Source organism: Jaculus jaculus, chromosome 19 (genome assembly GCF_020740685.1).
Source record: "Jaculus jaculus isolate mJacJac1 chromosome 19, mJacJac1.mat.Y.cur, whole genome shotgun sequence".
In the NCBI taxonomy this organism is placed as follows: Eukaryota; Metazoa; Chordata; class Mammalia; order Rodentia; family Dipodidae; genus Jaculus; species Jaculus jaculus.
In genome coordinates, this window is record NC_059120.1 from 49,233,291 (window position 1) to 49,256,296 (window position 23,006).

At 36.4% G+C, this 23,006-nt stretch overlaps 1 protein-coding gene across 7 annotated transcripts in view; it reads left to right on the plus strand.

Annotated features, from left to right (window-relative positions):
* Col11a1 (collagen type XI alpha 1 chain) overlaps positions 1 to 23,006 on the plus strand; it is a 183,247-nt gene that overhangs the window by 146,832 nt on the left and 13,409 nt on the right. For all 7 annotated transcript variants that reach the window (XM_045138399.1, XM_004659073.2, XM_004659074.2 and 4 more), the window contains 10 exons: positions 473 to 526; positions 1,706 to 1,759; positions 6,440 to 6,493; positions 7,298 to 7,405; positions 7,654 to 7,707; positions 8,650 to 8,703; positions 9,686 to 9,739; positions 16,588 to 16,641; positions 16,773 to 16,880; positions 17,384 to 17,437. In XM_045138399.1, coding sequence (XP_044994334.1) covers positions 473 to 526; positions 1,706 to 1,759; positions 6,440 to 6,493; positions 7,298 to 7,405; positions 7,654 to 7,707; positions 8,650 to 8,703; positions 9,686 to 9,739; positions 16,588 to 16,641; positions 16,773 to 16,880; positions 17,384 to 17,437 — 648 coding nt within the window. The remainder of the gene's footprint in view (positions 1 to 472; positions 527 to 1,705; positions 1,760 to 6,439; positions 6,494 to 7,297; positions 7,406 to 7,653; positions 7,708 to 8,649; positions 8,704 to 9,685; positions 9,740 to 16,587; positions 16,642 to 16,772; positions 16,881 to 17,383; positions 17,438 to 23,006) is intronic.

The window sequence follows — 23,006 nt, forward strand, 5'->3', positions numbered from 1 at the left end:
ATTTATTTCCAATTCTAGCAATAGTTCATCAGAATTCATACTATCTATCACTCACACAAATTAAAAAATATGTGCCTTTATAGAGTTAGTAAATCCTAAATCCAGCCAAGTACTATTTCTGTTCCTATATGTTACCTTTAACTTGTATATCCTTTTATGATTTGTGACTGACTGTGATGTGAAAATGTCTCAGACAAAAGCCATTAGCTTTCTTGGTCCTTTAGGTAAAGGGAACCAACCTTGTTTTTTTTTTTCTTTTTTTCCTTCATTGGCATGTGATAATTTTCCTATGGCTCTGTGCCAGGTATAATTAGTGAACATTGTCTCCATCAAGAATAGTTGATAACCCATATAGGGTTCCCTGCGTGTGATCTCATAGGCTTACAACCTCTTTCTGTTTTCTTACAAAATCAAAATATTAAAAACTCGTCTGTGTTTTATCCTCATAAACTTTACTATTCATCTTTTCTAGGGTCCACCTGGTCCTCCTGGCCCAAGAGGCCCTCAAGGCCCTAATGGAGCTGATGTAAGAACTGCTCATTACTTTGAAGTACTTTCAATGTCGTATTATTTATGGCAGATGTTTCCTGAGATGGCAGAAATATATCATTGTTTAAAATTAGAAGTGAATGGGGGACTCAAGGATTTCCTCCTCTCTCCACTTCATTACACAAGGCACTGTTCACATTCAAAAAAATTATTTACTGATGAATGAGAAGTATCAGTTGTATTGTTGGTGATGTGATAAGTCATATTATTCAGAGCAGCAGACTTACACCATTTCTGGCATATGGCATCTATTTAATCAATGTTGTCTAATTCTGTCCTATCTAAACTTTACCTCTGACAGTGATATGAGAGAGTTTCTGCTGGCTTGGAATGCATTAGTCTAGGTCTTCTCTAAGCACCTTTGATATAGGCATCCACACAAAGACCTGAACACTTCACCTGATGCGTTTCTAGTCTAAAAACATTTCATAGTAATATGCACATATGTGTACCCCTTACCTTTCAGTTGTATAAAGCAGAGATTCCTAATTCCTAAAAGTTGGTCTAGTGTCCTCTTAGGGTCTCATAAAGGATTTGGAAAGGGAAGGTCATATTTATCTTGCTACGCCAGTGAATTTCTAAGCCTGTTTGATCTACTGAATCCATAGTTTCATGATGAAGTAAGCTTTCCTCATACTTTTGGCATGGCTTTTTCCCTCGTTTGCGCCTGCTTTTAGTTTTAGCAGGTCAGAAATGGAAAAAGACAGTGGAAAGTGGTTGGACTAAGACAGATTTGGGTTTAAATTCACTTCAAATAATTAAAAGCCTGACTGCTTACCAGGAGCTAGTTTCACATGTGTATGCCATTTGGAATTGGTAATTCAATCTGCTCTAAAATCATCCCCTAAAACTATTCCTATTCCATGGGCCAAAGGGACAGAAATTGATTCCCAAAGTATCAAGTCCATGACAAAGGCTGAAACATTTCATTGCTTATGTCCAAAGTAATGGTGAATTTTAAAACCATTGCAATTTATTAAATTAATTACAATCAGTAAATACGATGACCCAAAAATCATTGTTTTGAGTCTTCTCTTCAATGTACATGCCATCTTGCATACCTTCATACTTCTTTGAAAAAACTGGGTATTTGCTTATGAGCTCAGTATTCCATTACAAATTTAAGGGTAACTGCTTTTCTTCTTCCACATTTCAGGGACCGCAAGGACCCCCAGGATCTATCGGTTCTGTTGGTGGTGTTGGAGATAAGGTAAAAACATAGTGACCCACAGGTTGAAATATAAGAATGAAAGGGTATTTTAGTATTGGGTAATTTTTAAATGTCCATAACATACTTGTGTCTCAAAGCATTTTATGTATGCTAATATGTCTCACAGACACTTCTCAAATATATACAAATGGAAGTTAAAATGGCGGGAAAGCATGTGTTGTATGGTCAACTACGAGCTGCTTGAGGCACATGAGTTACTCCTGGATGTAGGCACGGCTTGGTGTTTTAATCATTATCCCCTGCATATGTCAACTGGGAAAGCTGGGGCCAGGGAATCATAGTGATATCATCAAGTTGCTTTTTTCTTTTTCACCCCAAAATGACTCTGAATAGAGTGCATTCCCTCTTGTTAGTAATATTAAGAACTGAAAACAGAAGAGACTGTTTGACATAACTGAGTCCCACAGGAAATGAGACTTTCCCATCAGAAACAATTAGTCATTAACTTTTTTTCACCTTTGCTTGCTAAAGCTATGGCTGGTCTCTCTTGTAGTCTTTGAGGTAAGTATTTGACATGTGCGGAGTCATCTGTGCTTACAATAATTCCTTTCCTGGTAAACATGATGTCATTACAGAAGTCTGCTCTTTCTCTTATGAAAACATCAACATGATTCTTGGGTTTCTTATTTATGCATTGCTATTCATGTCTTCATATCTATACAGAATTTTCAAGGGAGGCATCATTGATAATTACTTGATTCAAAAACAAATTATTTACTGTTTTGGAAGAAATGAAGAATTAAAGTTCAAATATTGAAGTATCTTACAATGAAAACTATGTACACTTTCCCCCTAACTATGATGTTTGTTAAAGAATATCAGTAGTACAGAGTTATCACAACCACATAAAAGTGTGAATGGGTCTTCGGAGATGGCCCAGTGGGTCACATGCCTGCCATGCAAGCGTTATGACCTGAATTTAGCTCCCCAGTACCCATGTAAAAAAAAAAAAAATGAAAAACATGTATGACAATAATCCCAGTTCTGGGAAGTGAAGACAGGGGCATCTCTGGGACAAAATATTTTTAAAAAATTATGAAAAAAAATAAGGTGGAAAGCTATTGGAAAACAAACTAAACGAAACGAAACAAAAGCAGTGCTGACCTCTGACACAGTCCTGACCACCCACATGCATATGAACACAGACATGCGTGCATGCCACACTCACACACGGGGACAAACAAGTGATTTTGTTCTTGTTCTTTTTTTTTTTTTTTTTTTGGCGCAATAGATGAGATAACCATCAGAAAGGAAATTTAATTTGATGAGAATGTGCTATTTTGGAATTTACTTTGGTTCATCATTTATTCGTATATTTATATGACATTTCTGTGAGTGCCTACCTAACAGAGTTTTACATTACAAAAAGAAGCACCTGCCCAGCTTTGGTCAATGTTTTTATATTTTTAAATTTATTTTTCTGTAATATTAAAATAGGAGCTGTGTGTTGAACTGGCTCCAGTGGTTGGAAGAGCAATTTCACTGAGTTCAGTTGTCCTAACAATAGCATGAAACAGCGCTAGCCTCTGAGGTGCAGATCATCTCAACCTACACTTCGGCCGTTTATCCTTCTAGGTTTGAGAACTGCTCTAGGTGTGCCAGACATTTCAGTTCATTGTATTTGCTTCCTAGTGGTGTGGAGTGCAGAGGAAAAATATTTAAGTACTATATTTTCTTCTTTGGGTCTTTGTCTTCCACAAATCGCTGAATTGTAAGACCCCATATCAGATGTATGGCGTTTGGGACACATGCACACTACATTTGTGTACTTCCCAGACTGCATAGTAGTGTTTCTTGAATCCCTAGTACTAAGAGAGAATAATTCAGTCAGATTGGTAACTTGACTTAGCTATCTATCTGCTTGTTCTCCATATATATATATACTTATTTATTGTTTTTGTACTAACAATTTGATTCAAGACTTCACACATTCTAAGGAGCTATACCCTGGGCAAACATTCAACAGTTTAAAATACACCTAATTTAAGATCTATTACATGAGAAAACACAGATTTCTTTTTTACCTCGCTTTTTGTCATATTTTCTGTGTGACAGGGAGAACAGTAATATAGCAAAACACTTATTTTTAAATATCTAGGGTAATATAATTTGTTGTGAATTATAGATTTCTGAAATCACGTTTGATTCTGGCTGACTGAATCCCCATTTCTAGTTGGAAATTTTTTCTTAGTCACTAGCAGTAACTAATATATCCTTTAATAATGCTGCCCCTTATAGAAATGCATTAACCTGTTCTCTATGTGGTACATATTTGTTCTTGGCTTCTATACCTCAAAGTTCTTCTTGAAATAATAATCAGAATGTTTCCTTACTTTATGTTTGTGACTTTGGGCATGAGAGCATTTTTTTCTTCCTACTGTAGGAATTTTTACCTAAACAACCTTAAAGTCAGATATTTCCATGAAATGTGAAAACTCTGCATTCACTATCTTCTTAATATACCAGTGTTCAGTCATATAAATGATATACTTATCATTTCTTTGAGTAAGCATTATGTGATTTGCTAGTGCTGTGAAAATGGGCTTAACTTGTTTAATGCACTCCATTCTTGATGCTTTGCTTTATTTTCTAAATTTGTCACATCTACTCTCAAAAGATTTGAATAGACACACTTATAAGGAAAATGCTGACTTTATCTTCACTAGTTGTGATTCATATGTTTGCTTCCAATATACATAAAGATAATTTGTAACATTTGGGGGAAGTAGATACTAATAAATTGTTCATAAACAACTTCATCCTTAAATTTTGACAACTGAGGCAACCTATCTCTTCTCCACCTAGAGTTTCCCCAGTTTTCTAAATTAGGAAAATATTTTCAAAATATCAGTAATTGTAAATGTATATTGAACAATGACAAAAAGGGAAGAACACATCACATTGAGGATGAGTATAAAACAATAACATACATCTCCTTTCTCTCTAGTTTCAACTTCCCACCATAATGCCAGGGGTTAATATGGCACCCAAGAAAACACGTTGTACATAGTCACCAAATTCCCTGTGTTTCCACCTAAATATTGCATGCATTCCATATATAAAATATTCAGTAAGGACATTTTACAGTTCATTTGAATGACAGACTACTTGTTTCATTTCAAATATGTGAATAACAGCTCATAAAAACATAACTTACATACCATTCTATTATACTGAGAGAGCTGAAGGAGTCCTTTCCTCATAAATAATGCAAATGCAATATTTTCTTTTAAAATCTATCCATAATGTTGGATATAATTTATCTTGAGAGAGGAGACAACTCCCACACAATCATACTAATAAATCCTTGGAAAGTACTTGATGCCATTCACCATATGACAGATAATTTAAGAAGTTTAAATATGGGGATATTTTTAAAGACCAGCTAAATTATGTGTACAAATAGTCTCTTTCCCTGGAATGATGTGCATATTTAATATGATGAATTCCAAGCCAACTTAGCAGCAGTGAGTTTGTGCTAGAAATATTGAAAATATTACTGTTTTAAACAAAAACTCAGAGGAGCAACATCATCTTCACAATTTCTATGATTGCTGATTTCTGAGTTGCTACTGCTATGCACGTTCAAAAGAAACATGGCACATTGGCATTCTCTGTTTTTTTTTTTTTTCAGTTATACAATCACTGAATAAGTTGTTATAAGTTTACATGTTTCAAAAGCAGAGGCCTTAGCAGCAGATTGTAATAGCTAAGTCCTGTGAATTACTTTACTTTATTTCTTTATTGGTCTGCTGATAAAAAAAAAAAAAGCAGCCCATCATATTTAAACAGTTCTAATTCACAACACACACGTGACCACTCTGATCATGCTCATTCTGTCCTCTGTAATGTTCTCATGTGCTCCAAACTCTACTGAAAACAGTTTACAAGATAAACAATATGATATCAAATTGATTTGCCCATTTTCTTAATGCATGTGTGTCCACATATTCTTTCATATGTGGGTGCCTGTGGACGTGTATGTTTGGGTGCACGTGTGTATGCATGGGAAGGCTGAGGGCAACCTCAGGGGTCATTATCAGAAATGCTGTCCACCTCCTTTGAGGCATGAGTACACCTGTCAGGTTGGACTGGTTGGCCAGAAACCACAAGCAACACCCTTAGTGTTGACATTAGAGAGGTCTGCCACTACATGGCCTTTCACACGCGTTCTAGGAATCCAACTTTAATGCTCCCACTTGGAAGGCAAACACTTTACCTAGTAAAATAACCCTCTCCCTTATACCCTTGTCCATTATAGGTTTTTTTTAATAGATTTATATTTTAGTCAAGAACAAATTTAGTTTTTTAATCAGTAATCTTGATTATGCTCTGAAAGTTGATACCATGCAAATACATGAATGTGAGAAATGTTAAGGTGTCTGTTGCGGATTGGTGGTAACCTGGGCTATCGTGCTGACTATTAATTAGCCTATTAAAATTGTCGGAGCAGTCTTTCTGGTTTTGTCTCCCGTCTTGAGAAATGCAAATGTTGAGCTCAGGAGTATAAATCTTCCTGCTCCATATTAAAGTTTTTAGCGTCTTTTTAGCAACATAATAAGGGAATAGTTTAAAATGCTTTGGCCCTAACGAAGTCAGTATTGTTAATGGAAAATATCATTTCTCTGCTCTAATCTTCAGTTGATATTTTCTTGATAGGGGGAACCTGGAGAAGCAGGAAACCCAGGTCCTCCCGGAGAAGCGGGCTCTGGTGTAAGTGTTATCACAATTACTGTGTCCCAGTCGTCCAGAAACTACATTTACAGTACTTGAAACATTTACCTTCACTTTTATCTGAAATTCTGTTACTTACTGTTCCTTGCAAACCTATTTAAAGTAACCCAAAATGCAGGTACTTATGGTTCCATAACTTGGCCTTTCTTCTTCATATTTGCATTCACATGGGACTTGTAAGGATATCATGTTTACATAAATAAAATGACTAAAGCTTTAAGCTTTGATTGTATTCACCATCTTTTGGTGCCCCTGTGTGTAAAACAACAAAATGGTTTGCTACATAAAATAAACATTTAAAGCATTAGTGAATTTGCTACCTTCCCCAGAAATAATTTGGACATGTTTGTAGATGTTTTTCATGATGAACCTTTGTAGCATGGTGACTGCTAGAATTTAGTGACTACAGTTTACACATGCTGCTAGAAATTTCATAATATACAAGATACACTATCGCAGTAAAGAATTTTCTGGACCAATGTGCTGCAATCAAAGCCTTTATTCAAAGATGGTAAAATCGGGCTGGAGAGATGGCTTAGCGGTTAAGCGCTTGCCTGTGAAGCCTAAGGACCCCGGTTCGAGGCTCGGTTCCCCAGATCCCAAGTTAGCCAGATGCACAAGGGGGCGCACGCGTCTGGAGTTCGTTTGCCGAGGCTGGAAGCCCTGGCGCACCCATTCTCTCTCTCTCCCTCTATCTGTCTTTCTCTCTGTGTCTGTCGCTCTCAAATAAATAAATAAAAAATAAAAAAAAAAAAGATGGTAAAATCATGCTTTCTTATGTAGGGTCCCAAAGGAGAAAGAGGAGAAAAAGGAGAAGCTGGTCCCCCAGGTGCTGCTGGACCACCGGGGGCTAAGGGACCACCAGGTGATGATGGTCCTAAGGGTAACCCGGTGAGTTTGGTGTTTTTGAAAATGGCATTTATGTTACACTTACTTCAGAGCTTTTCATGGACAAACTCAAAATCTGATACTTCAGTACAGTGATTTTTTTCATTTTTCATTCATATGCATCATTTATTGTGTGTTTATAGTTTCAATCTATAGAGTTTCTGTCACCAGATTTAACCTCAAAATATGTTAACTTAATACAACTTTATTTTAACTTGATTTTTTTTCCCCCTTTAACAACATCACCCTAGGGTCCTGTCGGCTTTCCTGGAGATCCTGGTCCTCCTGGGGAACCAGGCCCTGCTGTGAGTATTCTGGATAAGCAAAAGAATGACTATGGTACAAAGGTTCCCAGTGTCCCTAGTAATGAAATTATAACAAAAAATGAATAAGGAAAAAATAGCGATCCATAATATAATGACAATGAATAACAAAGAAAGAATAATAGAAGAAAATTATTTTCAGTTGAAATCTAAAACAAGAAATTCCAATTCCAACAAAGCAGTTATTACAGCTCTGATAAAGTCCATCTAATTAGAGACTGTTATGTCTACATTACATGATTAAACTCTTCATTTGGACAGTTTTTACAGACTTTATGGCTTGTAAATCTATTTGCTTAGCAGCATTATTGTTATTAAGAATTCAAGATTTTTTTTCTGTTTTCTTAATCTCCTTTGATCCTATCTCAGTGTTCCCTCTTCACGGTTGAAGGAAGCATAGATTTGAGCCCATGGCTTATTCTTCCTTTCTTTATAGAAAGAGCATATTGTATTTTCTGTCAGATACAATGACACTTTTGCAATTCTTTCTGGGGAGAGCAAGGTGCCCACAATTCTAAAAAAAAATGGAGGACTGGAGAGATGCCTCAACAGCTAAAGGCGCTTTTGTGTACATCCTGTCTGCCTAGGTTTGATTCCCCAATACCCACATAAAGTCATATGCACAAAGTGACACATACATCTGGAATTTGTTTACAGTGGCTAGAGCCCCTGGTATGCCCATTCGTATTCTCTCTCTCTCTCTTTCTCTCTTTTCCTCTTTCTTTTCCTCCCTCCCTCCCTCCCTCCCTCTCTCTGCGTGCAAATAAGAAAAACATTAAAAATGATTGAGGATAATGTTGCCTATTTGATAGTAATTTGACTCAGGAATATACTGAAATAACATATCCAAACTTTGTTCCTTGAGAAAGTGAAGTAAAATAAATAAAATGAAGTAAAGGTATCTGGGTCCTTTTTGTGTTTCAGGGTCAAGACGGTGTTGGTGGTGACAAGGGTGAAGATGGCGATCCTGGTCAGCCGGTGAGCAAGCAGTTTCCTGGTGTCTATGTTTTCCTTGTCTGATGTAGACACAGGTATTTTGAAAGGAAAGTAATCAGAGATCAGCCTTTCTTTCACAGGTAAAGCATATGCAGTTTCTAAAATAACTGTCAGAGGTTGTACATTCCAGTTCACAGTCAGTCTTGAATGGAGGGTTTCTGCTTTGAAGAGCATGAAGGAGTGTTCATAGTAAAGTGTTCACAAGTAAAACTGTCAGACATACTGGCAAGCCTGAAATGATTGTAAGATTCAGTTATCTCTCCATCCGGTTAAAGATCTCAATCCTTTAAAACTTGAACAAATTTAAAAGGAAAAAAGGTACCTTTAGTTATTTCAGTTATGAACTTAAGGGAACTTGGAAGACAGACCTTGAATGCTGCTTTTTGAATGACACAGACATGGATTTTGGCAGGCGTTACTCTGAGTAGAATGTAAAGACAGCTGCCGTCCTGACATTGTTTTGTCTCCAGAGCTACCTCGGTGGGGTGTTTGCAGCTGGGTATCGGCTCTTTCTGTGTAGGGAAGACTTCTGGTCCCTATCTCAGAATGTTTTTGTGCTCATCAGCACAACATTTGCAAGTGTATGGAAAGATACTTAGAATTAATTGATTTATTAATCATAATTATAGCTGTATAATTCTATTAAATAAACATATCAGCAAGTGCTTGCTGGGTATAAATATTACTTTTTTAAGAGACTCAATTTTATTTAAAGGGAATCTAAATCACTTTATGGGAGCCACAAGGGACTTTCCTATCTGAATTGACCAGCTCTATCAATAGATATGTAGGGAAAGTTCTGGTATCTACTGGCAAGGAGATTTTTAAGAACATTTTAATGAACACTTTGTGTGTAGAAAGAAGAGTAGCTTCACCTCAGATTGTGAAGAATCATGCATACTATAAAATAATATAAAAATTTCAAATTGTGTGGTTTCATATTTCTCTATGTATTTGTTTATAGGGTCCTCCTGGTCCATCAGGAGAAGCTGGCCCACCTGGCCCTCCAGGGAAGAGAGTAAGTTTCTTTACTTCCTTAGTAGACTTATCCACCACACACTGAAATTGGTATTATGTAAGCTAGCTGTCATTACTATATTCTAAGAAGCTAATAATATCATAGACCACTTTCTACGAAATGTCAAAACACTTCCTTAGATAGAATCAACTTTAACCATTGCATTATCACACTAAAGAGGAGAAAAGTATTTCTGTTTCATGGGATTATCTTTCTCTAACTTTGTTATGGCTTTACATTTGGAGCTTTGGGACTTCTATCTTCTAGATCTTCAGAAAATATGTAATATTATTGTGAAGTATGGCCAATACACTATGCTATAGAATACTATAGGGTTTTTTTTCTTCCTTGTAACTATGTTTTGGTATCTTTTATTCCAATCACTTTTTATCTCTCTCTTCTGAGCCTATAGTAATGAGAATGCTACATTCCGATGGGCTTAAAATTATTAACTCTTAGCTTCCATGTATAAGAGAGACCATCACATTTTTCATTGAGGCCTGTCTTATGTCAGGTAACATATCCTCTTGTTAGATCATTTTCTTCCAAATTATACTATTTCTGTGTGTGTGTGTGTGTAAGAGAGTGTACGTGATGTATTGTGTAGTGCAAAGGAAGAATGTGGGACCCAAAATTACTAGGCAATTATGATACTACTACATCACTCTGTTCATATACTATACATACATGGGATCACTTTGTACATATCCCAGCTCAACTTGAAGCATCTAGTATGGAAAAGAATGGATTCTGTAAATGAAACAACTGAAACATCTGTCTCTGGAACGTTGGGTTCAGGCAGGCAGGATCAGTGTCTGAGTAGTCAGTTTACCATCACCTTTCTGAAAATAGCCAGAACTCTTTCTTACGTTGTAGCTGTAATATTTGACCTACAGACTTATGAAAAGGTTCACTGCTGGGAAAAAAAAAAAAAAAAACACCTTACAAATTGTTTATCTTCAGTCCACCTAGAACATATAGTCTAAGGATATTCTCTATGTATTTTGTGGAAATTAACATTTTTCTTAACTTTTGTTTTCCTACATTGTGAACAAGCAGCAGAAACAAAAATAGCATGTCGGGGGTTAGGATGATGTTGCAGTCAGATTCACATTGCTGGCAGAAATCACCCAACCAAGAGCAGCTTTTGGGGAAAACAAAAGGGTTGATTTTTTTGGCTTACAGCCTCAAGGGGAAGCTCCATGAGGGCAGGGGAAAACAATGGCATGAGTAGAGGGTGGACATCACCCCCTGGCCAACATAAGGTGGAAAATAGCAACAGGAGAGTGTGCCAAACACTGGCAAGGGGACACTGGCTTTAACACCCTACGCCCTCCCCCAACAATACACTGCCTCCAGGAGGTGTTCATTCCCAGATCTCCATCAGCTGGGAACCTAGCTTTCAGATCACCTAAGATTACGGGGGACACCTGAATCAAACCGCCACAGATGAGTAGAACAATTACATTATTGTTTGTTGCACATGTACCGTAGGTCATGAGTTTGTAATACTTGAGAAAATTTTATATTTTCATAAGATGTGAGAAATTGTGTAGCTTCTGTTAGCTAGCCATGCAATTTTATTTTTTTTTTCATTTTTTGATCATGGAATTTTAGTACAGAATATTTTTATTTATTTATTTGTGAGAGAGACAGAGAGAAAGAGTCAATCAGATCCTCCTGCCACTGCAAATGAACTCTAGACATATGTGCCACTTTATGTATCTGGATTTATGTGGGTACCAGGGAATTGAACCCAGGCCACTGGGCTTTGCCAGCAAGTGCTTTAAGCACTGAGCCTTCTTTTGAATCCTTGGATAGTTAGATTCTTTCTCTTTAACTTAAAAATTATGGAACTTACTAAAATTATATTACTAACCTGAAAACACACGCATTATATGGAATTTTAGTATATAACCCATAGTGCCAAAGAAAACCCTATAGAAACAACATTGAAACCTATGTTTTTATTAATTACAAAGGTACATGGAATTTAGCACACATATACATATTATATATATAGTATGTATGATATAATATGTATGTTAGTATGTATGGATACATGCCTTGAATTTCAATTATATAGACATGCATACATATATATCTGTATACTATATGTAAATATGACTATATATAATTGCAAACATCTGTAGTGCATATGAAGTAATATTTTATTAATACCCTATAAATTCAAGTTAAAAATTGAGCCATTTACTTTTATAAATACCCTTGGAAAGTTCCTATGTTATATAAATGTATAAACTGAATATACATGATAATAAGACAGATTATACCTTCAGTTAAGGTTTCTGTTCGGCAGAAAACTACAGCAACCGAGGTCATTATGTGAGCTAGTTCAGCATTTAAATTGTAAACCTCTGCAGCCTATACATGTTCTCGGTAATGCATAGTTAAAAAAGCATATTAAATATTCTGAAAGAATCCTGTATTGAATACATTTAATTTTATTTTTAAATACACTAAACAGTCCCTTAAAACTTGATTTATAAAATCTTACAATTTTAATACAAAAATGAAAACACTGTTATAACATGTTTGCCAAAATATTCAATTTCATACTGTTTGCCAACCTTATTTTGATAAAACTTTATATTCTATTTATTTATTTGAGAGGGGCACAGATGGAGAGGGAGAGAGGATGGGTGCTCCAGAGCCTCTAGTCACTGAATTGAACTCCAGATGCCTGTGCCACCTTGTACCTCTGGCTTACATGGGTACAGGGGAATTGAACCTGGGTCATTAGGCTTCACAGGCAATCACCTTAATGACTAGGCCATCTCTGCAGCCCTTGATAATATTTTAAAAGTTAGGGCCCTTCACAGGTCTTTATATTTCTCCACTGTCTGTCTTCCTGTCTGGATTCTGATGCGTGGCTGCATATATTCATTGTGTGCTTCCCCACACCTCTCAGTGTGCCCAGACACCTAGCTGATCACCTGCCTCACGAGCATCTATGATAGATGCCATGTCACTTTCACCCCATGCTTTTTGCTTGCAGATCAATGGACAGAAGATGAAATGTTTATTATCTAGAAGCTTCTCTTCTTCATCTACCTGTACTCTAAGATTCAGATCACATTCAAAATTTTAGCAAAGTATTGCCTACATTCAAGCTCTGTCAAAGTTCCTATGCTATACCTTGACTTCATGTACTTGGCAATATACTGTATTTAAACCTCCATCTCTGTCTTTGCAGGGAAATGTTGCAAACTCTGTATCATACCAATTATGCTTTGTATTTGTATTCTTCAGGCATAGCACATGTCTAGACACAATCAATATATAAATATTTGTGCCATGAGAGGAAGAAAGAATAGAGTAATATTGTGTGCTTCATGAGTAGTTGAAACATTACCTTAGATATTTTACAGGAAGTATATGTCTCAAAATTAGGACATGCTATAATAGTTAGCATAGGAAATATTATAATGTTAATGTGAAAGCAATTTAATTGTGTCCAGTTTTTGCAAGCACTTGAGAAATGCCTGAGGCCAGAACTTTTTCGTAGGCATTTGAACCTTACCTTTGTTATCCTGTCACAGAAGAACATCATGGACGGTAATATTAGGGACAGAAATAAATTAGTTGACATTTCCCCAGTCTGGGAAGTCCAACAACTTTGCTGTGCTTTATCTTTCTTTACCTCTGTGCAAAGGCATACACAAAGGGCAAGAAGGAGGAAGATGAGATAAGCAGGGGAGGGAGAGAGGGAGGAAGGAAGAAGGAGAAAGGGATATCAGGTGGTTGAGAGAAAGGGTCACATCTTTGTGTTTATATCTGGTATTCATGGGCTTGTGAGGGTTGAGCCTACACACCTACCTACCATTAGGCTCCATCGCTACCCCTTGCTGCTACAGTGGTGGCTAAGTATCCAAAGCAGGCATTTGAAAGTAAAGAGCCTTTTTGTTTTCCAGAGGAAATAACTTCTTCTAGGAAAAAAAAAAAAATATATATATATATGTATATATATATATATGTAACATATATATATATATATACATATATATCTGCTTTCATCCTAGCTTTTCATAAGAAGAAAAGTATATTTATCATTTGAAAAATATGTATTCATAAGGAATAAGAAAAAAATAACATAAGAAAATAAATAAACAGATCCTTTAATAACCATTTTTACCATGCCACGATACATTTTTTTTCTCAGAAAAAATAAATCTTTTTGATGTATAGAAACCTTTTCCTTCTAATTACAGTTTTATGCCTGTGTTATACTTCTGTTGTGTCAAAATTCTCCAGGCCAGGCTGGGGATATGGCACAGTGATTAAAGCCAAGCAGGGTTCTATGCCCCCGTGTGCACCTAATGCCAGATACACACAGTGATGCTTGTGCTTGTAGAGTGTTTGTCATGGCAAATGATCTGGGTGGGCCCATATTTATTTACTAACTTTCTCCTCCCTCCCTACCTCCCTTCCTTCTTTCCTTCCTTTCTTCTCTTTCTCTTTCTCTCCCCCTCCCTTTCTCATATAAGTGAATAAAAATACTTTAAATATGTCTCCAGGCTTTATAAACACAAACACAGTTCTTTACCCCTTTGTCATATAAGTACATTTTTTCTTAGTTTGAAGAAGTTTTGTTTTCAAAAATTAAAAATGACAATTTTTCTGGACTATCAATTCAAATATGCTAATGAGATCCTTGAGGTGCAGTACCCTTAAGTTTATGTCATCATTTTAAGCAAAAGAGTCTTCATCAACTACGAAAATTTTTTACTCCATTGATTTTTCCCTTTTTAAAATAATGATAATAACAATTATTATTAACAGCATATTTTGTATGGATGTGTCATATGTTGTTACCATCTTTTCCTTTGCCCCTGCCCCTTCATGCTCTTTCCAAAACTACAGCCATTATGATTTTTTAAAAATTATAATTTTGCACATTTTAGTACTCCAAAACAATTTCTGATTGAACAGTTCAACACTAGGAAAAATGGCTGCTTATGCTTCAGCTCAGAATTACACCCGAGTAATAAATAAGTTAAAAAGCTGCACATGGGACTGTAGAGATGGCTTAGTCATTAAAGCGTGGGCCTGGAAAGCCTAAAGACCCAAGTTCAATTTCACAGAACCCACTTAAGCCAGAGGCACAAAATTGTACATGTGTCTGGAGTTTGGAGTTCACTTGTAGTGGTTAGAAACCCTGGAGCATCTATTCCTTCTTTCTCTAAATGTCTCTGTCTCTCTCTTTCTCTCTCTCTCTCTCTCTCTTTCAAGTAAATAAATAAAAATATTTTAAAAGATACGCATGACCAGCACAAAGGGGAAGGAGATCAACACAGAGAAAAATTAACTCCTACCAAATCAGAGAGCCAGAGCCTCAGAGGCCCCCAACACCTCAGCACTGAAGCAGACCAAAAATGAACCCAACATGGCTCAGGGAAATTTTGCGGAAGAGGGGGCGGAAAGAATGTCAGAGTCACATGTTGGGTCATGATTTGCAGAGACATTTATCATACCAATAACTGGGGGCTAACGCCATAATGCATGACCCATTTTCATTAACAAGGAGGGTCTAATGGGAAGGGGTAGATCACAGATGAGCCTAAATAATGGTACCAAACTGCCTGTATTTACTGAAAAGAAAACTAATAAATTAAATTGAAAAAAAAAAGATACGCATGGAAGAGTTATGATTATTAGTCAGCATATTTGTTTCCCCATCAGAAACTGCTCATAGAATTTACATATGCTATTTTTGGATTGATATACTATGAGAACAGTGTTGATAATGAAAAAAATAATAATTGTAAATAATACCTTCATTGACTCTTTGTTTCTGGATTTATTTCAAGTTTGAAAAAATACTTGGTATTCATTCTCATTATGGAATTAGAAGAGAATCTGAAAGAGCAGTATGTAGGGACCATTAGAATATTAAGAAAGCACCTAAAAACTAGAGAGGCATGTTCTTGGGCTCACCTTAAATATCACCACTGTGAATATTCCTTCCACTCTCCAACTCCAAACTTGGTTAATGATTTGGAACATGCACAGTGATTGAGAAAATTGAAGTTAACAGATGGCAAGAAAGAGGAACTATGGAAAAATAAACAGCAATTATGTAGAGATCGTTGTGTTTCTTATTTAATCTTTCTGTGAATATGCCTTTATGTGACAAACAATTTTTTAAATAGTTTACCCTCATCCTAGCTTTTTTAAGCTGACAGTACTTATTACATTTCTGTAAATTACATAATTCCAGAAATGAAAATTTTCTACTCAATGATCATCATGACTGCAAATGTTATTTTTTTTAGCTGATATATGATGAAATCTCTCTCTCCTCTCCCTCTCCCTCCCTCCCTCTCTCTCTCTCTCTCTCTCTCTCTCTCTGTGTGTCTGTGTGTTTGAGTTTGTGTGTGTGTGTATCTTCTTAGAATAAGGGGCCAATCCTGAAACACACACAAAGATAGAAGTGATATTTAGTACATTCAAATAACTAATCATAAGTCCATGTAATAAATAATACCTATTATTTAAACTCACAGTAATGACCTTAATTCACCATCCTTTAAGAAGAAGGCTCATTTTACTATTGTCTACTCTCATACTGTGTGATGGTCTCCAGCCTACTTGGTCTGTAGTTTCAATTAGATATACTGAGTGGAAGTTTGTATAAAAGTTAGCTTTGAATTTTCACATTGTTTTAGATAAAATGGTGTAGAACCCTCACAACTTCCTAAAATCTGTTAGGATTGGAAGGTCTGTGACTATGCCCTCACATGCACTGATGTTTGTGGGTGACACATATTTCACATGCACTGATGTTTGTGGGTAACACATATTAAAATGTGAATTTCCGTTGTCAGGGTCCTCCTGGAGCTGCAGGTGCCGAAGGAAGACAAGGAGAAAAGGGGGCCAAGGTAAAGGGAGTATCATGCATGCGAGAAATGTCATGGGTGTGCCGAGAGGCATTTCAATGCACTAAGTTGAATGATTATGGGATATTTTGTCTCGTTGTCAATGTGTCCCCATTTTTTTGTTATCTAAACAGGGAGAAGCAGGTGCTGAGGGTCCTCCTGGGAAAACTGGCCCTGTTGGACCTCAGGGCCCTGCTGGAAAGCCTGGTCCAGAAGGCCTCCGGGGTATCCCTGGCCCCGTGGTGAGTATCTGTGCTAAAAGATGTTATTTTGAAAATTATATTTTATTTCAAATAAATTATGAATGATAATGCTTGTGATTTCATTAAGTTAGAGTATGCTTTTATGAGAATTCAGTGAGTATTATATAATAAAAACTGGATATCCCTAAAATATTTATATTATTATTTATTATTTCCTCACTTCATGGTGATAGTCTTTCATAAAGGCAGATTTGAAAATTATGCCCTAATTTCTGTCATGTGAAGACGTGCGATTTATATATATAGCTTGCCTACATATGATCTGCTTACATATGTATCTATGTATGAATATATGTGCATATCCACACAGGTAAACAGATTAGCTTATGGTAGTTGTAGATATTTTTCGTGGGATGTAATTGATAGGTTATACTCACTATTCTCATTCTGCATGTCTAAAATCAAAAACATTTAAATAAACTCTCCTATAAACTTAAAAAAAATACCAAAAACCAAAAAGATTTATTTATTTTTCTCTGTAGGGAGAACAAGGTCTCCCTGGAGCTGCAGGCCAAGATGGGCCCCCGGGTCCTATGGTAAGTAGACTGTTTTGTCATTATTTATTAAGAAATTTCATGAAATAAAATGATTTATATGCTAGAATTCCTGAATATTTAGCTTATATAAATAGGTTTATATTTTATCAAGCCTTCTGGGAAGCATGTCAGACTTAGAAGAAAATCATCCCACCTGATAGTAATGTGGAAAGTATGCCACATGATCAGAAGAGTTTAACTTTCTTATTCCTCTTGGATGAAAAATATCATTTCCACCCAATAAAATAACACTAATGGCCCCGCCAGTCATTTTCCTACGACAGATAGGCAGTTAAACTTTGTCTGCTTGCACTTCATTTAAATAGTAATGTTGACATAGCTCTGTGCAGCGGACAAACGTGCTCAAAGACAAGACAAGACTCCATGAGTGAAGAAAGCTGCATCCTGCAGCTATGCTTGATAAACCCAATAAAACTTAAGGTGACCAGCATCCCATTCACAGACAAGGTTTCTGCCAAACTCCATCCAAAGCTCTTCTTTCTGAAAGTGGCCACGAAGAGGGTATGCAAGTCCTGCCCTTTAAAAACCACTGTTGACCAGGGAACTTGTTTACTTTATAAACGGCTTCTAATTTCTTGGTAGAGATACTTGAACTCCACTTAAGTTCAGTTGTGCACAAGAGAATCGTCAAAATACCAAGCAAGACTTGGCATTCCTTATGTGAGTGAGTGTGGGAAGCATTGCTTTAAATGGGCGAGGCCCTCCATACAGCCACGGAGCCTCATTCAGGAACCTCTTACCCTGAGCCCACACCTCAGATACATATGCACATGCTGAAATGTCTCAAAACTAAGATTGCTGTCCTGATTATTCAGCTAACCCTTCTAATAAAGGTGCCACGTGAACTTCTAACACACCTATCAAGCAGATCACAGAGTTAGAGAGAAGCTTTTTACACTTTCTATGAATTTAAGATATCTTATTTAATATCTGCCTAAATGTTTTCAAATCCTTAACTGACTTCAAGTGTAAGATTGTCAATTATAGATGACACATACTCTCATTATTGGAGAAATGGGGTCAGCTTCAGGTTTGCACTGTTGGTTTAGAAATATTCCCAGTAAGGTTAAACTCCAAAGTGCATAGGCAGAGCCTAGAAGAAAAATATTTTGCCTTAATATTACCCTAAAATTTGCAAAAGGTTTTTTTTCTTCTTCATTATTTTTGATTTCACAATAAGTATTGTGACCTTTATGCAGATGAAATAAAAAAAAAAAAAACACCTGGCTGGAGATTTCCTTTAGCTAATATTGAAAATAAAACCTTTACACATACCAGCTGATTCTACTTTCTAAAATTTGTATTTCTGACTCTTAAGTAAATGTAAGTTTACAGCATCAGTATTTGGTGCAGTTTACACCCTTTAAGGCATACTGATAAGGATGAGTAAAGCACAATGTGGGCCCAGTCCATGCCCTGGCTACTGGTTTTGTTGGAGACTACCTGTGATGATATAAACAAACTTTACATTGATCATAGTTTCAATCAGACTGATGTCTATGAAATGCGATTCAGTCCTTAGGAACTGTGTATCAGAGGCAATAACGTCTCAAGCATATCATCTATATCAACCTAAAGAGCTCTTCTACTCAGATAAAGAAAATTTTTTTTTTAGTGGGTAACTAAATTAGACTCTCTGCTACAAGATCTAAATGAACATAATTGAAGTATTTTTAAAAACTACTATGTTTGATTCTGTGAGAAAAATTAACAAAATTTTATTGCTGTAAGCTTTTGTTTTATTTTATATTACTTATATGAACAAGCATTTCCTTCTGTGTAGATAAAATTTTATTTAAATTTTCTTTGGTGCAGTTTATTATCAGACCTTCCATCATTCACAAAATGATAAACACCTAAAAGCATTGTAGTAAATCTTATACCTTAATAAAAGGCACAGTGGGTTACTAAATTGACATTTGATTATTTTTACTTTAAGGCTGCCAGTACACTCCCCATTAGAAAAGTTAAGGTGCACAGAATTCCATGATGATTACGTGATTGTTAAGCATGGAGCCATTTAGTTTTAGACAAGCTTAGCCATGTCTCACTGTGTTGTCCTCTAAAATGTGGGCTACACACCATCTAGAACACTGAAGGTTTGAATTGGAGATCTTGGCAGCTGTTCCACATGGCCCAACACTTCAGGAAAAAGTTGTTCGCTTGTGTACTGTATACACTTCAGAATGTGTGGTCTTTTCCTTTTCCCTTTATTGCTTATAAATTATGCATTTCCCTGAAGGCTTACCATATCCTAAAGATGAAACAGAAAGTACATCTACTTGGAATCAGATCTTATAGGCACAGTTGAAAATTTTGTTCTCTTCCACTTTCAGAGGTATATTTATAACTGTCCTCGTTATTATTAGGTTTTCAGTATCTACTTCTAGCTGATGAAAATATAAAAGTGAATCATCCATAAATACAGTGTGTAATTTTAACTGAGTTTATTATCATGAAGGAAATCCTTACCTCTAAACTCCTTCATGAATAGTATTATAGAAAAGACTTACAACATATTTAAAATTTTTATAATATCTAGTGTATTTCTTCTTAAGCCCAAGCCATTAACATTCCCATTATTTCTTCGTTTTTGCCGTTTTAGCTCATACAACAAGCATGGGATGGGAAACTTGATAAATGCCCATTGGTAGTGTGTCTAAAACTATTACTGCATCATTGTTTATTCGATTTCTGTAAACTTGTTACAAATAAGGCTCAGAGGCACTAGATATTTGACTTGAAAATGTGTAAGTGTAATAATTATTGAAATGTTGACACACAGAAAACATCATTCTTATCAGTTCTCCCACAGGTAGAAAACTGTTTATAAATTGTGTCACGTGTGTGAGAGATACTGAATATAAAATGAGAAGTGAAGAAAGAAAAATGTATGGCCTTTTTTAAATAGGTTAATATTTTAAAATTTTTCTTTGTTTATTTTTATTTATTTATTTGAGAGTGACAGACAGAGATAGAAAGAGGCAGAGAGAAAAAGAGAGAATGGGTGTGCCAGGGCCTCCAGCCACTGCAAATGAACTCCAGATGCATACGCCCCCTTGTGCATCTGGCTAACGTGGCTCCTGGGGAATCAAGCCTCCAACTGGGGTCCTCAGGCTTCACAGGCAAGCACTTAACCACTAAGCCACCTCTCCAGCCCTAGGTTAATATTTTAAATCTAGAATGTATTGACATTTAAATGATATGTGTCAAGTTTACCCAATATTCTGAAATATTCAATTTTATCTGTTGAACTGAAAGGTTACCTTATACAATTATGTTTGTCTTAGTACTATTTTGTCTTGCTTTTTCATAATTCCTTAATCTCATCAAAAAGAGTAACACTTGCTCTGATGATGTTCATCTCTGATTTGTCACATCAGCCATTTAGGCAGGTTTGATTCCCCAGTACCTACGTAAAGCCAGACTCACAAGGTGGTGTAAGCATCTGGTATCTGGAGATCCTTTGTAGTAGCTAGAGGCTCTGGTGTGCCCATTCTTTCTACCCATCTACCTCTCTTTCTATCTTGCTCTCTCAAGTAAAATAAATAAAATATGAAAAATACCTTTGAAGAAATAGGCTGTGAGTCCTTCTCTTAGCAGCCTCAAAAGATAAGAAATTTAACACTAATTAAGGATTACCACAGTTAAATTGTGTTTTATAGCTGCCTTAAATTGCTGAATAACAAAGTGTAGTTTTAGCCACATCTATGAGATTCTAAACTTTGACTTTTCATACAACATGGAACTACATAGATTAGGTCCATGTTCGTTAATATTTTAAATAAGCAAAATCTCCTAGATGGCTTATAATATGCTCATTAACACAAGGAGCCTTCATATGCCCAAAGAGAGCAAATTTATTCATAGTAGTTGTGGTGGTTAATCTCTGAATGTTAATTTGACAGGATTCAGAATCACCAAGTCCTTTAGTATATCTGGGGTTTTCTAGATTTGGTTAACTGAAGTGGGAATGTAACAAGGACCCCAAACCCTAGGTTTGTTTCTAATTTTAATTAAAGAATTGAATAAAAATGACTGAGGATAATTCTTAAATTATATTATATTATATATTTATTATTATATATTTATTAAGGGAAGTACAGAGCCAAGGAAAAGCACCCAGGTAGCTAGAGATTCCATGTACAGGGCCAGGGAAAAACATTGGGGGAGGGGAGAGAGCAAAGAAAGTTTAAAAGGCTCCTGCCCTATGGGGAGCTGGAGGGGATAAAAAGTCCACGTGGAGAGTAAGGGTTAGGCAGCTCTCCCCTCTGCTCCACCCTGATCAGGCCAGATGAAGGAAAAGTCACCAGCAGCTAGAAGTTCAGGCAGCTCAGAGAGCATGCCGTTCCCTTGCAAATGTATTTATAACCTTATGGCGGTGTCTTCTGGTTCAGGTGAATCAGAGGGGCAGCTGATTGGTTAGGGCTAGGGGCTGGCTCGGGAAGAGGCTAGCCAAGTTCAAGGGTCTAAACATGATGGATGGTAGTATAAAGACCTACTTCCTAAGAGGGGTCCAGGCTGCTTATGGAAAAACAGGTCTAGGGAACTAGGCAAGAGATAAGGATCCAGATGAACCTTTAATCTGTATGTAGCAAGTGTTGATTCTCCTGCCTGTTTTTACTTTCAGAGACCCAATCACCCTAACTGCCTACTAACTAGATCTCAGGAAGACCTGCCATAACTTTTGGTCATGGCATTCCATGGGCCAGGGTCCTGGACTATATAGAAAGGAGAAAGCTAGCTAAGCACCAGGAGCCGTCACACTCTGCTTCTATACTGCAGACTGAATGTGACCAGCTGCTTCAAGACCCTACCCTCATGTCTTCCCGGCCACAATGGACCGTAACATCAAACTGTGAACCAAAATAACTCTCTTCCTTAGGTAGCTTCCTGTCAAGTATTTGGTAACAGCAGTGAGAAAGTAACTAATTCAGTGTCCTTGTTGAAGGTGCAGAAATAATGACTCATGATGAAGGTTGGCATGAATTAAAACTGTTTACCTTCACCCTGACATGATCAAAATTTGCTGATATCAGACCTAAAATACTCAATTAAGCCACATTGATTAAAGTTCATAGAGAAGTCATTTGAATGATTTTGGTGCCTTATTATTGTCTGCAGCAAAGAAACTATATAAATTACTTTGGATATGATTTGATGAGTCATGTGCATACAAAATATCTTGGGCTCAGTTTCGCTCCTGATGTCAGTGGCCTGGATAATTTCACTTTGAACATTTCAGGAAATGGACTTTTGTTTAAATTGAATTGCAGATAACAGAATCTGAGTTGGAGTATGCCTATTTGTAGATAGACAGTTTATTCCAAGGTCAACAAGACTAGTATCTCCCTGAGAAAAACTGTCTGATAAGAGTTGGTAATATCACGCCACAATGTTCATGAAAATATAACTTAATTGGATAAAGCCACAGCTTTGTACTATGAAATGTTAAATGATTGAATTGCATGAAAGAGATATTTTTATACTTCAATTATGTCACTTGGATATGAAACTCAGTTTAGCAATTACAGTTGAAATGCTCTTT